Raw genomic sequence first — 16,774 nt, 5'->3', positions numbered from 1 at the left:
CCACTTCCTCCAACTCAGCCAAAAAGATTGGGTGCATAATATAATCATTCATTTCCTGAGAAATAAGGGTAGGAATACAAGACAAAATAATATGCTCTTCATTATCAGCGGAAGGAGAATCCTTAGAGAAGAGGTTAGAAAAGTACCGAGTAGCCTCCTGAAACATGGCTGGCAAGGAAGATAACTGGATACGTTCAAAATTAACCAAAGAAGAAATATAGCATTGATTTTGATGAGATTGCACGACTTTGTGGAAAAAGGCAGTGTTCCTATCACCTTCCTAGAGCCAATCGACCTTGGCTTGTTGCTTCTAGAATATTTCCTCCTAAAGTTCCCACGCTTCTACATCTCTAGAAGCAAGGGATTCAACCTTACCCAGATCCTCTAAGAAACCAAGATCTTGAATTTGTCTAGTAATGACATCTAGATGCTCTTGAGTGAGTCTCTTCATGGAATGAATGTTCCCAAAATAATCTTTGTTCCATCTCTTGTGTTGCCTTTTGACATATTGAAGTTTTTTAGAAAGAGAAAACATAAAAGTACCAAAAGCAGGGGCACCATCCCTCCACTAGCTAGAAATAAGATCATGAAGAGAGGAGTCTTGAAGCCACATGAGCTGAAACTTTGTAACGCCCTGCTCAAGAACCCAAAAGAAATAAACCTAATATGTTACAAAGATTACTAAACAATTTTTTTAAAAGTTTAAACAACATCAAAGTAACAATAATGTGGAAGCAATATATACATACACATCAAGAACACGCAATCAATTACAAATATAGTTTCAATTTCTCAAAGGTTCCTTCACGTTGAGTCACATTTAAGAAAGTTTTATTTAATAAGTTTTATTCTCTATTTCATTGTCCATAATCATAAAATGAATAAACACATACATAGTCACATAAGCAAATGCATAAGTACAACTAATAATATGAAAGCACATCTAATGAATAACATCCACTACACATGTCACAATGTATGTGAAAATAGATACAAGTACATAAGTATACAATACAATATCCCATAAGATCTTAAAACACATGATACATAGATACATTAAATGAATATAAGTCTTCAAGATAAGAGGAAGAATGATAATAATACCACTGTATCAAGTAGCATCCAACATTTGCCAATCTGAGGGGGACCCAAATGATAAGAATACACTACCTCCCAACCGCTTGGTCACCTAATCAAGCTCCCACTCCCACCATGCATGAGAGATAATATACAATCCACACACAAATAATCAAATCATAAAATAATCCTAGACAAAGAATCCTGATTGCCAAAACTACCTCAAAGGTAACACATGCTACTCAAGAAGATAAGATACTCCAAAAGAAAGAACACTCAAACCAATACCAACACTGCATAACAAAACATCATTCATCAACCAAGAATAGATCAAATCACCAAAATCATAAGATAAAGTCAATGATAGATATCCACCTCAAGACAAAAGCCACATGCCATAAGTACATCAACCATAAATCATCAATCACCATCAATGAAAGTAAATAACCACATTAAATACATCCAACAACAAGTACACCACCAACAACACCACTAGATGCAAATACAAAAAAAACTACAAAGAAGACTCAGACTACGTTCATGGGAGTGTCATCACATGTTCAAACTACTTGAGTTACCCTAGACTGATCTCTCAATAGATCTCAGACCCTCAAGCATTGAGTTACCCTAGACTGGTTACTCTGAACCCCAGACCCTCAATGTGACACATACAAAACTAGAAAACCCTCTCAAGAAGACGAGGCAAACTAGTCATACTGTCATCCCATTCTCATCCTTAGTCTATACTAACTTGGCCAACTAAACAATCCACAAAGAAAAACCATCATAAAAATAAACATCACAAGACTATAAATAGAATATTAGAAAACACATAGTTTTTAGTCACATGATTTAATTCCATCAATTTCTCTTGTTTAATTTGGGTCATAAGGATGTGTTTAGAAATAAGGTAAGAATATACATGTTAATATAAATTTGTATGCTAATATACGTATTTAAATCAATGAGTATTTAAATATCCAATCACTTTGCATATAAAATATCATACAATATTATCATGTTATTAATTTAAATTTATTAACATAAATTTATATTATTAAATAAAATATTATTATCAATTTCATTTCTAAAATATTAATTTGACTTCTATTTTAGTCTAATATTAACATTTAATTTTCCTTTAATTCATAATGCAAATAGAGATAAAATTATAAATTTAATTTAATTATTTATAATTTCTCTCATAAAGTCAAATAGTTATTAACTAAATTATTACAAAGTGAACCTACCACAACTTCTCTTAAAATATAATAAAATTATAAATATTTATTTATTATCTTCCCTCTTACATTAATAATTATAAAATCATTTATATGCAACTAAGAGTTTAATTAAACTTAAATAATTACTAACACTAATATTCACTTTATAACTAAATGGATAATATTTATTTCATTTTAGAAATTAATAAAGTATTATTATTATTATTTTAAATAAATAAATATGAAAATTAAACTATATAAAATAAAAATACACATGCAATTAGTATTTTTGCATGTCTTTGATCTCTCAAATCATGCAACCATACTATACTTAGTTTTCTATTTTTAGCATATTTATTTTCACGTGCATGTAACCCTACTATACTTAGCTTTCTATTTTTAGCATAATTGTTTCCACATGCATGTAACCCTACTACACTTAGCTTTCTATTTTTAGCATAATTGTTTTCACATGCATATATACGTTTAGTTACAATCTACTTTCCTCATTAATCTTTTGTTTTCTAAATTAATATTGCAATTAAATTATTTTAGATGTAGGAAGAATATTTATTTATAGTTAAAAAATTCATGATAATCTCATGGTTCTAATGACAAATTTAAAGTTGAAACCCTAACTGTTCAATTTATTATTTTCTTCCAATTTTTCATAATCAAATATTCCCTATATTATCTAAAGGGGTTTAAAAGAATATAGTCATAATAATTTTTTATAGTTTTTCTATAATTTTCCTTAGTCAAGTTTTCTTAACTAATAAGTTTTCCTTTTCAAAATCTACAATATAATTCCTTATCCAAAAATCAATATAGTAAATTAATAAGCATTATGCAAGCACACAAGAAGACACTAAGTAGACAAATCTTTCAATAAAATTCTACAATGGGTTTTCAAACCCAACCTCAAAGCAATCGCTAAAATCTAGAACAATCTGTGAATGCATGCAAATCTTGACCCCCTAAAACTTTCAACAATTCTTTTGATAAAGAGTTATTCCCTAAATTGGGGCTCTGATTGTGCAATCGCGAGAGGGAATTCACTGATCAACTACTATTTATTACTTTAGTACCTTTTTACATTTTCATGCACAACTCTTTTAGATATTTAATTACAAAATATCTTAATTTAAATAATTAGCTTTCTCTCTTTTACTAATTTTTGAATCATTTTTAATAATATATTTATTAATTTAATTAATAACATTATTTAGAGTTTATTATTAAAATAAAACTCCTAAATAATTATCATTAAATTAATTAGAACTATAACTTTATCTTTAAATTTCATTCTTTTACATTTTATTTTCCTCCAATTTATTAATTAAAGCATAGTTTATTATTTAAATTAATAATAATAATGAAAGCTCATTGTTTAAATGCAACTCTAATTTAATTATTATTAAATAAATAATTATAATAAAACAATATTAAATCTTTAATATTTTAATTATCTCTTTGTCCAACTTCTCAAATTAGACTTTTAAATTAAATCTTTTAAACTGAAATAAATATTTAATTGATTTATAATTAATTAAATATCATCATATTGTAATTTCTCTTAAATCAATTTTCTAAATTAAGACTTCTAAATTAAAGCACATATTTAATTAGTTTTTTTTAATTAATTGAATATTCTCATGCTTTAATATTTTCTTTTTAATCAAATAATATTTAATTATATGATTAACCCATATATTATTATTAAATCATTTACCAAATAAATCACAGTGAAATCCACATAAAAGCAACATTACCAAAATCGACCAAAACTCAAAATCAAACAACACAGAGAAAGATAAACTCGTGCGTTTAAAAGGGGTGAAAAGTTAAATACATGTCCTTCTTCTCGGAACAAGTAATTAGGCTATGGCTGGGATTGAACCTGAACATTATCTTCCTATTCTTACCATTGAGTTATTGTGGTAGGGCACGCTTATCCTAGCAATTCAGGGAAGTCGATGCCTGGTACCTACATTCTGCATAAAAGATGAGCATGTGCATGTATATAAATATATCTAAACTAAACAAGCAATGGCAGGGAGTGGTACATTGTGTAGATTTTGACTAGCAAGTGACTACGACTCCCTCCCTTAACCATGTCAAACACAACAACAGAAAGATAAAACAGACACACCACCATACACATGCAAGTATGCGGTAAGTACCATAATAATTGTAATTCAAACATCAAATGCTCAGATAAAATAATGCATCGTTACAAATATGAAGTAATCATCATTAAAGCACCATCTGACATTACTATGAAATAAATCACATTTATTAACTATGAATCATTAAAGCATCATTAATGCACCAGTAACCATAATCATTAAACAACACATGAAAGATAGTCAACTAAGTAATCATTGTTGATATATCTCTAGTCCAAGTTATATACTAATATCCTTGAAACTAACACATCCATGAAATAGACATAAACATAGTTTGGTAAATATAATGGAAAAGTAAGCTATGTGTGGGCACTACAAACTTAAAAGGAGGATTCTTGGGAATAATCACCCAAATAGCAAAAAAATTAATTGGCCAATGATTAGAACTTCTCCAATCTAGAATTTCAGAAGAGAGAGTGAAGGCACCACTAACCCAAAACTAAGAAACAAAAAATATATCAAGACGTTCTGAGATAACATCAACTCCAGTCCTTTTATTATTCTAAGTGAAGAGACCATTAGTGGTCTTAATATCAGAAAGATGCACGAGATTTATATTCTAACGAAAAAGATCAGATGAAGACCCTAACTGGGTCAACCCACCCTGCTTCTCTTCTAGACTTAAAACTGAATTGAAATCCCCTGCTAACACCCAAGGATGGTAAGGATGAAAGTTTTTAACATGTCGAATATGCATCCAAAGTTTCATCTTTCCCACAAAATCAAATGGCGCATACATATTAGTAATCAGGATCACCTAACCGGAATCCATAGAAGAAGCCACCATAGATAGAGCTGAACAAGAAGACACCTAGCCAAGGGGAGAAATTTTTTGAGGGTCCCAAAAGATAGCCAAACCTCTAGTCGTTCCCATAGCCCCAACACACTAGCATTGCCCACAAGGGGAAATACTAGAGGCAAAGGAGCTCCCCTCCACCCCCCCACCCACCCAACCCCCCCCCAAAAAAAAGAGAGGTTTTGGAAATACAATTTGTAAGAAGATACTTTCTAATGAATCCAAAGCTCTAGCTTCAAAACTTTATTCTATTGCATTAAGAGATTAGTATCTTGTCTGGTTGAGAACAAAGAATGAAAAAATGGTTTTAGGTTCGAATAACTTGAAGAATCAAGCCAAAGAACGAGGTAGTTCTAAGCTAGATTCAACCAAGCAAGGAGTGTCGATGGATCAGCCACAGGCATTTGGGAAAACTATGGAATCTAATGGTACCAATGCTACTATGGTAGCTACGACTCTACCAAACAACATGGATAAGCAATCTAGTCAAAATCCTAGTCTAGAATTTCTTCTACGCTAGTAGGTAACAAACGGTTCTTTATCGAACATGCATTGCTCTTTTCTACACATGGATGGTTCTCTTCAGAACATGCATGCAATGAGATCTGACTCATTTTATGTGGGGGAGAGCTCCAGGCTTCAAAAAGTTAACGGTTGTCTCCCACAAAGCTGCAATCGCCCAATTTTGGTTATATTTCCAGAGGTAGTGATGGAGGACATTGAGTACTGGACTAAACATGATTTGATATGTAAATGTCTTAGTATTTGGATATCTGATACAAGTATCTTATTAAAAACCCACTAATAAATAGGATACATGCAAATCCCTTCAACATCCATTCAATAATTTATGATTTAGAGGCAACTCGTGAGGTAAAACAAAATATGCTTCAACAAGTTTATCAATATATCTCCATTCACACAATTTGATTTCTACTTCAGATTGCTTTATTCATGACTATTGTTCTCAACATCTTCCTACAAAACCCTTTGGAGGAGTTGCTTAAAATTAGTCCTTATAAAACATATCCAAAGTTGAGTCCAATCCAAAAAAATAAATTATAATTTATGGTCTCTGTACCGAGACCCATTTTCATTGTCATAAACCAGAAACAAAACCTGTAACCCTGCCTAGGGAATGCAATAACTTTCTCAAGACAAATCCTAATGATTCCAAACTAACTTCATAGTAACCCTCTATGAATCTATTTTCTGAATATGTAAGTCAATAATTGTTTCAATGCATAAATCATTATGTGAGCACAAATCATTGCCTGCAACTCCATTGCAGGTATTTAAAAATCATTTTTCACTATAAGATGTATAAATTCCACAAATTTGAATGAAAATGACTCAAACAAAAAGGAAATGAAAGCTTATTCCTATATCTTTCCGATGAATCTACTTAGAGGTCATGATTCATCCATATGTATCAATACAAAATACTGCAACATGATTGTTGTTAGGGAAATTGAAATCTATAAATAGCCACTTTCACTAAAATATGCATAACTTCTTCAAAACCTAACGAACTTAATCCAAACCAAAAATAGAAGGAATATAAGTACTATCCAAATATCTAACTTATATAGGTTTTCCAGGTCGTAACTATTTGTACAAGGCTTGGAAACAACACAAAAATAGTGAACACTAATTAAAATAGCTAGGAATGAATGCACAAACTAATACCAAAATGTTCTCCTCCTTCTCATTCTGATATGGGACGACCAATACAAGTTATTTATACCATTTTAGACATTTAGAAACCATCAAACTTCTCCTATGACATTTCATCTTCCTTTTTTTTTTTACCATTTTTCAATATTACAATTTTGTAATCTTGCACTTTCTTGGCAACTTTACATTTTATTGCCCTTAGGCATTACCATTGATTCATTACATGGAATATCACATCCAAATATATGGACTTATATTAAATAATTACAATATTTCTTGGGATCATCTAAAATATTTTTATAACTACGTGATCCTACACCAATATCCTTATCAGCTCTTGAGGCATGGATCCATCGTTCATGGCAAGTGGAAGGAGATATGGAGATCATGCTGGCTGCGAATAGTTATTTCTTTGTTGTTTTCTCTTGTATGGTTGATCAAGATCGTGTTTTTGAAGGGGGTCCCTATTTTTACAACCATTTGGGGTTATTTGTTGAACCTTGGCATTCAGGATTTAATTATGGTGAGGATCTCCCCTCAAATGTGTCAGTGTGGGTTCACCTACCACGTCTTCCTCTTGAATTCTGGCGAGAAGTCATTCTTCATCAAATTGTTGCTTTTCTTGGAAAGCCAGCTGTGATTGCACATCAATCCCTTGATAAAAAGGTTCTCTTATGCTAGAATTTGTTTTGAAATTGATTTAAATAACCCATTACCAGATTCTATAGAAATTTATCTTGGGTCTTCTTCCTAGGTGTAGCAATTGGATTATGAATCTCTTCATTTCTAATGTTGGATATGTCATGAGTATGGTCATTTTCAACGTCAATGCCCTTGGGTCTCAGCTTCTATAGGGACAGAGGGTTCTGCTACTAGCAGTGATGGTGGTCAATCAAACACTACAAGAAAAGGTAAAGCTTAGATGGATAACATAGCTAAGGGGCATGCAAAAGTAGATAATGCAGGAAAAGGGAATACTCAATTGAATGATATTGGTCTGGATAAAGATGGCTTTATCCCTGTTCGCCCACGAGCTAAGGGGCGTGGTCGGAAAAGGCCCTTCAAAGACCAGCAGTCAAATTATGGTTTTAATTGATTTGAGGGACTGTAAAGTATGTTTTCAGAGGAATGTATTCCTCCTAGTATCTCAGCTGATCCAGTTTGTGATGGGGAAGCTCTACCTCATAATTGTTGTGAAGCATCTCAAGTTGTGGTTCATCAACCCAATGAACTCCCTATTACTCTTGAGTCTAGAGATTTGGTGACTCCTATGGTGCCTCAAGATTATGTTGGTGTTCAGGGAAACTTAGATCAAGATGTGCTAGCATATGGTAAGGGTAAGGGGTCTTCCCTCCCTTTGGGTTTGCTGCAAAGACCTTTTAAGAGGGTTTCGTTTACTCCTCTAAAGAGTGGGCATAAAAGACAACCAAGAGAAGCTCAGATTTATAGGAAATATGTTGATAGAGTCTGGGGCTATGAAACCCTTGGATGCTCATTTCCTCATTTCCACTGTCCTACTCAATGATGATCATCCTCTCATGGAATGTTAAGGGGTTGAATAGAATCCCTAGACAAAAGGTTATTCATGATTTGGTGATTGATCATTCTGCAGACATTTTTTGTGTCCAGGAGACTAAGCTTTTAGTGGAGTCTATGGATTGATTTTGACATACACATATACAACTACCCATACACTTAATTTTGGATACACGTATACAATTACTCATGCATTAATGAATTTTGATAAATAATTTATTTTTTCTATATTTTTCTTAAAATGTGATTATATGCTTAGTTCTTATGGACAACTAGCATCCAACAGTCAAAGGATTTAAAGAAAAAAATGTCATATAACTTAATCAAAATTAAAGTAATTTAAATATGAAAGTTCATTTTTTATTTGTGCACTTCTTGAGATTCTGTAACTTCCACTCATATCCCCAAGTAGTGGAGTCATGTAGTAGATTGTCTAATTAAATAGACTACTGATCACATGAAAAATTGGAATATTGTAGATAAGAATCCATTACCTCTGGGTTTGTCTCATCATTTTAACCACTTGGTGGATCTTGGTAGGGTTGCTCGATACTCTTATACTTTGTATTTCTTCTAGTTTGAATAAATTTTAACCTTTCTTTTATTTCACATGCTCTTATAAGGAAGAAGCTACATATCTCCACCTATTGCAACATAGCAAATAGAAAAACTCCCTTCTAATATATATTAAAAAACAAGAGAAATATCTTTGAATTAATATTTAAAAACAATAGATGAAAGAGTTCTTTCAATCATAAAGCTTGAACAACCTCTATCACTCACCAGCTATCTATACTAAAATCTTTCGAACAAGAAAGGAAAGAGTTTTAAGCCCTTTCTCCTGTATATTTGTTCCATTTTTTACTTCAACAATATTCAAATTGGAACTTTTTCAACAATTAATTATTTCTCACTTAAAACATTTTCATTATTTTTCTTTCAAACATTCAACAAATAAACTTTGCACCAAATAACTTAAGCGAATATATTACAATTAACTTATCATTATCTAATAATCTAATAAAAGAATAGAACATAATTTATTTAGAAATACAAGGTGTAAATGCCCTAACCTTAGAAGATTTACATTTGAGACCTCTCTTTAATCAATAGTTGTTCTCCAGAATTATATATAATCCATGCAAAAGTACCAATTCTCCAACATTACTAAATAAAAGCACCTCTGACGTTAGAAAAAGCTTCTCAATAAAGATAATGATCACAATAGTACATTAGAGAAGAATTGCATAGCTCTTGTGAACATTGATTTGAATTTGATCAGAATTTAACTGACATAGTTTTCCTACTTAGTTTTCCTTATCACCCAACAAGAGTGCTTGCCGTTCACTTGCAAGTGACCAATAGCCACAAATGCCACCAGTTTTTCCAGCTCTATCGAGCTTATAAAATAAACTGAGGAAAATAAGGCGTCACCCTTCCAGATAGATTGTCTCGATACATTTTAGAGCTGCAGGCAGCCAAAAATCAAGATTGTTCGTTTAAGGCCTTCAATAACATGGAGGTCAAGAATTTTTTCATCCTGTTTGGTGATAAAAGGGTATTCTATAACAGTGCATTCTATTAACAGTGCAGCAATTGATCAGCTTCAAAACATAAAAACATTTTTTTGTTCTTAATTTATTAGGAATATCACTTTTCTTCTCCTTATGTTCTCTTGCATCTTGATGATAGATCACGAATTGTCATCCAAAATGTTGATGGCAATTGTTTTTAACACAATCAAAACCAAAAACTGTAACAGGCCGAAGAAAAAGTTCACGTCATTATCATATCATCAGTAACTATGGGTAATGATGATGCATTTACTGTCTCTTATAGTACATAGATTTCCACATCCGTGGATAATATTCAGCTAGATTCAAAGCAAATTATTCGTTTTTGTGATCAGTTCAATACACAGTAAAGAGGAAGAAAGTAGATAATACGAATGTAAAGTGCATCAAACCAAATGACATAAACTTTAATCTCAAATAAAGTCTGAAATTAGTCTGAGAATATGCACTCAAAGCTATGGAATGTATGTATAGATTTCAAATAAAAGCCGAGTGTCTCAAACTCTAAGAGGAATGTAAACAAAAGCTTTGGAAATATAGAATATAGATCAGCAGTTTTTGTTTTGGTTACCTGGGATTTCGGCGCTGGTGGATTAAACAATTCAATCCAGCATAGTTATCAGATGTTCAGGTGCTAGTTGAGTGTGGCGGAATGCAACAGGCATTAACATCCTTGAGGCTGATCAAGAGCAGCACTGATGCACTCATTCATTTCTTCAATGCATTCAGTTCCCTCAATTTCTCAAAGGAGCATTAATGAGACAACATATAGTAGATTCCTTTGTAATTTTAATTTGAAGCAGTGACAGCTTGAGTGTTTGCATTATGTTTGGAGATAGGGTCGCCAGTTTTAGTCTTTTCAATTTTGTTGGGAAATCGGAGTGGCCCTAAAAAATTGAACAAAGACTGAAGACCATAATGGAAATTGTAGTAAAATTGGAGCTAACAAAAGTGGGTAGAAAATTACTCATATTATCCATTGCATTTTGTTTGATGGATTCTTGATTCCTAAAAATTGTTTTGCAGAATTAAAAAATGATATAGAAGAGCACAACAAAGGATAGCAGATAATTTGTGGATTGGCAATAAAAGCCTATTGGCTAATTAATTAATAGGTCTCATCTGTGTGGGCATCCAGTATGCATTCCAAAGAAGCTAGAAATGTAACATTATATATTAGAATTACAATTAAATATCACACTATCCAACACTTGGACCAAGGGGCTCAGACATCCATTTACAATTAAGACCTACTGCCTATTAAACGAAGCTCAACTACCATGCTAGACAAAAGAAGTTATTGAGTTTAATAAACCATAGATCTTAGCATGAACAGTTTGAAGGAAGAAGCACGCACAACACCTATATCAAAGACGTGTATAGGGCCATCGGCTTACATCATTTGAGCTTCACATTTGTATGAACAACTCCCAAATACAGTTCATATATACACTGACTTCACATGCATGTCACATTTTAAACACGCTTCCAAAACAGCATCTAAATCTCTCAAATGCTGGTGTGAGAGGTCCACAAAAGCCTTTATTCAATTCTTCATGGAAGTGGCATATTAAACAAATTTTAAAAAGATATGTGGGAAAAAAAGGTTGCATCTGCAGAAACTCTTAAAATTCCATGGACCAACTAGGACTTGAACCTAGGATCTTCCATAGGCTGCCATGCTGCTTTAACACTGAACCAATGGCCCTTTATGTTTAATTGTTCGACACCCTTTAACTGAGCTACATTTCAGTGCTCAGGACTTTCTGTCTTTCTCTGTTAGATTTATATACACCAACTAGGCCTTGATCCTCAGCCCTCCCATTGGTTGCTGGGCTTCATCGTTTATAATGTAAATTGTCTCCAAGCAAACTCGAACTCCTGATTGATTAGAAAAGAATGCTCAAGCATAAGCATGTAAGATAATGGCCCACAGCCTATATCAGCCACAGCCATGATATAAGCAAATCTTAATCATACTCTCTTAGGTGGCTTAAATTATACCTCATTCAATACTTATTGCAAGATCCACATGCAAATTGCATGCCTATAAATAATCAGTGCAATTTAATGAAAGGTGCCGTCAAAATTTGGTACTCTCAGTTACCTAGTTGTTGATAACTATAAGGTTTAAAATTGTAACAATAAACCAAACATCAACAGGTCAGACGGTCTACAGGATAACCTTATCCTATTTTGAAATATTATATAAAGGTCTTTATTTCTACCTTGAACCTTGAAGCCAAACATAAAAAAAATAATCTTCGAGCTATTTTCATTTCAATGGTTTGAAAGGTAGTGCCATCATAGGCAGCTATCGTGAGGGTGGTTGGAAACATCACACTATTCACTTAAATTGCATGAAGATTGAATTGAAGAATTAGATTAAAATGCTAAATATTTAATATTTTGGAGCTAGCTTTGTTTTTGCACCATCTGTAACTCACAATTTCTGAAAGGAAAATGTTTTGCAAAATAGTTTGGCAGTACTGTGGACAAAAACTTGAAGACCCTGTCTTGAACTCCTTGCTATAACTTTGGATTTCATTCCTTTTCTGAATAGCATCTTTATTTCTTTGTACCCTTCTACAAACTAACCAAATTGAAATCTCTTTCATCCATATAACAATCACAAGATCATGGTACATAATATTTTAATTCAAAAACAATGATTTTGGTATATATTTTCCTTGCCTTTATATTACTCTTTTCATGGCACATTTATCCAAGACTGCTGATTGCCCTGCCTTGTCACTAAAGAACAAAATTTTGTGTTTCATTTGGCGGTTATCATAAATGAGAATAATGTCAATGATAATGATACCATTGTCCTGATGTTGAAACTTGAGACTCAGAACATTCAATGTTAATGGTGAGAATCCAGATCAAAATCTGGAGATGAAATGGTTAAAGCTGGCAGTGAGAACCAGCAACTTAAAAGCCTCTTACATATTACCTTCACAAAGCTCCAGAAGTCAGACCCTTCCTGCTAAAAAATATTATAAAAATGACATGCAGCAATTTCTATGCTAGAGAACTCCATAAAGGTGAACAGAACTACTGAGTCTAGCACCCTAGTCAACACAAATCTGGCTCAATTCAAGCTTCCATATTTTTGGTCCATCAATGAGTTCTCGTAGGCCAACTTTTAGCTCTGGCACTCCCTCTTCTAACACAGCACACACTGGAAAAATAGGCACAGATGGTACTCTTTGCTTTAGCTCTGTTAACACCTCTTCAGCACCATTTTCATCTATTTTATTTGCCACTATTAATGAAGAACGATTAGACAACCCTGGTTGGTGCTGTTCAAGTTCAAATACCAGATCCCTTAATTGATGCCAAGGCTGAGGCCCCTTTCTATCAGCCAGAGATGCTGACAAGTCTAACACATATGCTAATGCCTTCGTTCGCTCAATGTGTCTCAAAAATGCATGGCCCAATCCTCGATCTTCATGTGCTCCCTTTATAAGCCCTGGAATATCTGCAACTGTAAGCTTGAAAAAGTCTTCATACTCAAGCTTGCCTATATTGGGCCTCAAAGTTGTAAATGCATAATGCCCCACAGTAGGTTTAGCACGAGAAATGGCCCCAAGAAGAGTGCTCTTTCCTGCGTTCGGAAATCCAACAAGTCCTATGTCTGCAAGAGATTTTAATTCTAAAATCAAAACAGCCTCTGACCCAGGGTGACCAGGCTCATGCTCACATCTCGGTCGGCCTTTTCCACTTACATGCTCTAATTCAATGTCTGCATTTTCAATAGTTTCAGAAGAATCATCCTCATCCACTAGTTTCTCTTTCTGGTACCTTGAACCTCTTCCCATAGCAAGATTTCCTTGCCCTCCAATGCCTCCACAGGCAACCAAAAGACGTTGACCTGGTTCCACAAATTCTGCAACTGAATACTGTATTTCCTCTTTATCAGATCCCTCTTCGTCTCCAAAGTCCCCATCAAATGGTACATTCTTGTAATTATTTCTTTGAGAATGTAGACAAAACTCATCAATGTCAGTACCTGCATCATCACCTGACCCATTTAGATTCAAGGATTGATCCACATTCTTGTGAGAGCTTATTTCATCATCTAATAAATCTGAATTGACTGTCTGATGCACATTCTTAATAGGGTTTAATTCCACATTGCTTCTCTTCTTTTTCCAATCTGCAGAACAATCATAGACTTCCCTGTTCACAGATACCTCCAGTGCTTCCTTGAAAGTCCTCTTGTTGGTTTGGAATTCTCCATTGATGGCCTCCTCGCTTTCAAGATCTGTACTTTGGATTTCCCATGGAAACCTTTCCTGTGTGGAAGCATCTTGTAAAGTTGAAGGGACCATACCACTGACCAAATGAACCACAGTACCTACTGGCACTTTAACAACCTGCAGAGTGACTTTGATGATTGATATTGTTTGGACAAGGATAATTGGTTAATCAAAGACTTTATTTTGGAAAATGCAACCAGCTAAAAAATATAACGTCATAAGATCAAAACAATATTCCAACCTTGTCTGCTCCTCTGCTTCCGACTTTATTTTTGGAAAATCCATTGCCCCCTTTCTTTGCATTCTGTAAAAAGCAACGAGAATAAAAGATTGCTAATACTTATTCCCTGTCGAAAGACTAGTGATTACCGTTCAGACAACCCCCTCTACGCATTGGGAAAATAAAGAACCCTGGATGCTCAAGGTAACAAAAGCCCTTAATATGTCAAAGTTTCAGCAGGGAACCACTACTTTCAATTTTCTAAAACAAGCTCAATATTTATCGTCTCTATAAAAAATGGCATGCATTTATACAAGATTTGAAATTTTTAGCTCTGATATTTCTAATCCAGTAAATAAGCCCAAAATTCATTTGTATTGTCTCCTTATACTTATGAAGCACTGTATTACTGTTAGTGCATATTAACCTTGAGGACTATAGTCATGACTGATGATGCATAAGACCATGACACCGGATCATACAAAAGAAAAATGCAACTGAGAGAGCAGGCTTTAAAATAAAGGGAAAAAAAAAAAATACTACATACAAGGTGGTGCTGGAGGTTACTTAAATCCCAAACTGCCGCAGAGCTTTCAAGGATGACATCACCACCTTTTCCTCCATTTCCACCTACATTATTACAGAGGAGTTAAGTTAAAAAGACGTAAAAATACAATTTTTGCTAAAACTCAAACATACTAAAGTTGCCTAAAGTCGTGGCGATAAGGTCTGGTGATGCCATTTCATATTGAAGCATGTGAAAGGGATCCGTTATTTCGCAGCAACGTATAATCACCAGATAATGCGTGCACATGGATGAGGTCCTTGTGCCAATATTGGAATTTCTTGGCAACTATGAATAAACCTAATAACATGTAAGGTTGTGGAAATAGAATTTCTTTCTATTTGAATGTTCGATGCTTGTAGAGTCGTCAATCAACTAAATAGGATGAAGATCCTCAAGAAATGGAGGAAGCTTGGAAACGCTGGACGCTTATAATCCTACATATTTGATTCCGGAAACATCTAACAAAGTTTTACACTGCGAACAAGACCATGCTAGAACAGAGAAGATTTGAAATTGTGCTGATATACCAAGCAAAAGTTCGATAAGTTTTCTCAGCGTTTCCGTCGCAGTCTTATAACCCTTAATTGTAGATTGTAAACGCGGGCTGAGTAGCTCAAAAACGGAAAAAATAAAATCGTTAAAGGTTTAGGGTTTAGGGTATTTTTCAGTCCGAAAGCAGTGCTGAAGTGTATCAACCTGAAGTACTAAATTGGTTTATTGCATTTAAATAAGAATGATTTTCTGTAGAACATAAAATTATCACCATCTGGCGTGCCATGCCGAGCTTGTCGACTCCTCCTGTAACTGGTGCATCCACCGCCTCCTTGCCCTCCTTTGACCCATACTCTAAATCTATCTATCATTTTTCGCTCCTGTACCGAAAAACCACAAGCATTATCTGTTTAATTTGAATTTCCGCTGCCCCTAAAGTAAAGTCTCAAATTATTTTCATAGCCAGCCAAAGTAAAGCTGAAATTCAACTGTAAATCGTTTGAATGAGAATAATGACAAATGAAATATTTATATACAGGGGTATTTGAGAATCGGTTCACCTGTAAAGGAGCAAGTTTCCCCTTTTTCGTTGGGGCTTCTGAATACACACTTGCTGTAACAGCAATCCATAGCTGCTGCCGATGTTTCCAACGAGGTTTTGTACTACAAAGTGTTTCAAATAATTTATGGCGTCTCCACATTCCCGTTGTGTGGTTTTAGCTTAAAAGATACGAGATGTCTCTGGTTACCAGCAGAGTATGGAGTAATTGCAGGCTCGTATAGAACCAAGTAACCTTCCTCTACCTGCAGACACCACAAAGGCAACTGCAAGAAGAAAGGAGTTGAAATCATTTGCTTGTTAATAATCGGATGTTACAATTAATTTTTACAATCATTTTTTCAATTTCAATTAATTTTTTAAAAATATATTAATCAGTAGCATTCAGTAAACTTTAATTCATTATTAATAATCAACTTTATAAATGAAATTTCAGATTTTTTGTTAAATTGGACTTTTTTAATTTTAATTGAAGGTATTATTAATAACCAACTTTTATAAATAAAATTTCAGAATTTTTGTTAAATTGGAATTTTTTAATTTTAATTAAAGGTACAAAGAGTGTGTGTGAGAAAATTAGTTGAACAATAATAAAGAT

General features: G+C 33.6%; 1 protein-coding gene across 1 annotated transcript; it reads right to left on the bottom strand.

The window, feature by feature from the left end:
• Window positions 1-12,724: 12,724 nt before the first annotated feature.
• Window positions 12,725-16,493, bottom strand: LOC149576457 (GTP-binding protein Obg/CgtA). Its single transcript, XM_089817371.1, has 5 exons — window positions 16,178-16,493; window positions 15,889-15,997; window positions 15,105-15,187; window positions 14,579-14,641; window positions 12,725-14,454 (listed from the first exon to the last, which is right to left on the bottom strand). The coding sequence occupies exons 1-5, from the start codon at window positions 16,316-16,318 to the stop codon at window positions 13,147-13,149; spliced, it is 1,704 nt and encodes a 567-aa protein (XP_089673497.1). The 5' UTR covers window positions 16,319-16,493; the 3' UTR covers window positions 12,725-13,146.
• Between the last annotated feature and the right edge of the window lie 281 nt (window positions 16,494-16,774).

Source organism: Cupressus sempervirens, chromosome 1, assembly GCF_028749045.1.
Source record: "Cupressus sempervirens isolate cs-2001-9-10 chromosome 1, ASM2874904v1, whole genome shotgun sequence".
NCBI classification, from domain to species: Eukaryota; Viridiplantae; Streptophyta; class Pinopsida; order Cupressales; family Cupressaceae; genus Cupressus; species Cupressus sempervirens.
Note: the sequence above shows the minus strand (reverse complement) of the source record. Positions and strands in the feature narration are given on the sequence as shown.

Bases quoted from the DNA above. Each gene is read 5' to 3' on its own strand.
- LOC149576457 (XM_089817371.1), bottom strand. From the start codon at position 16,318: ATGTGGAGACGCCATAAATTATTTGAAACACTTTGTAGTACAAAACCT. The intron at 14,642-15,104 runs GTATGTAGTATT...TGCTTTTTACAG, and splicing joins GTAACCTCCAGCACCACCTT to AATGCAAAGAAAGGGGGCAA. The intron at 14,455-14,578 runs GTTGGAATATTG...GTCACTCTGCAG, and splicing joins GAAGCAGAGGAGCAGACAAG to GTTGTTAAAGTGCCAGTAGG.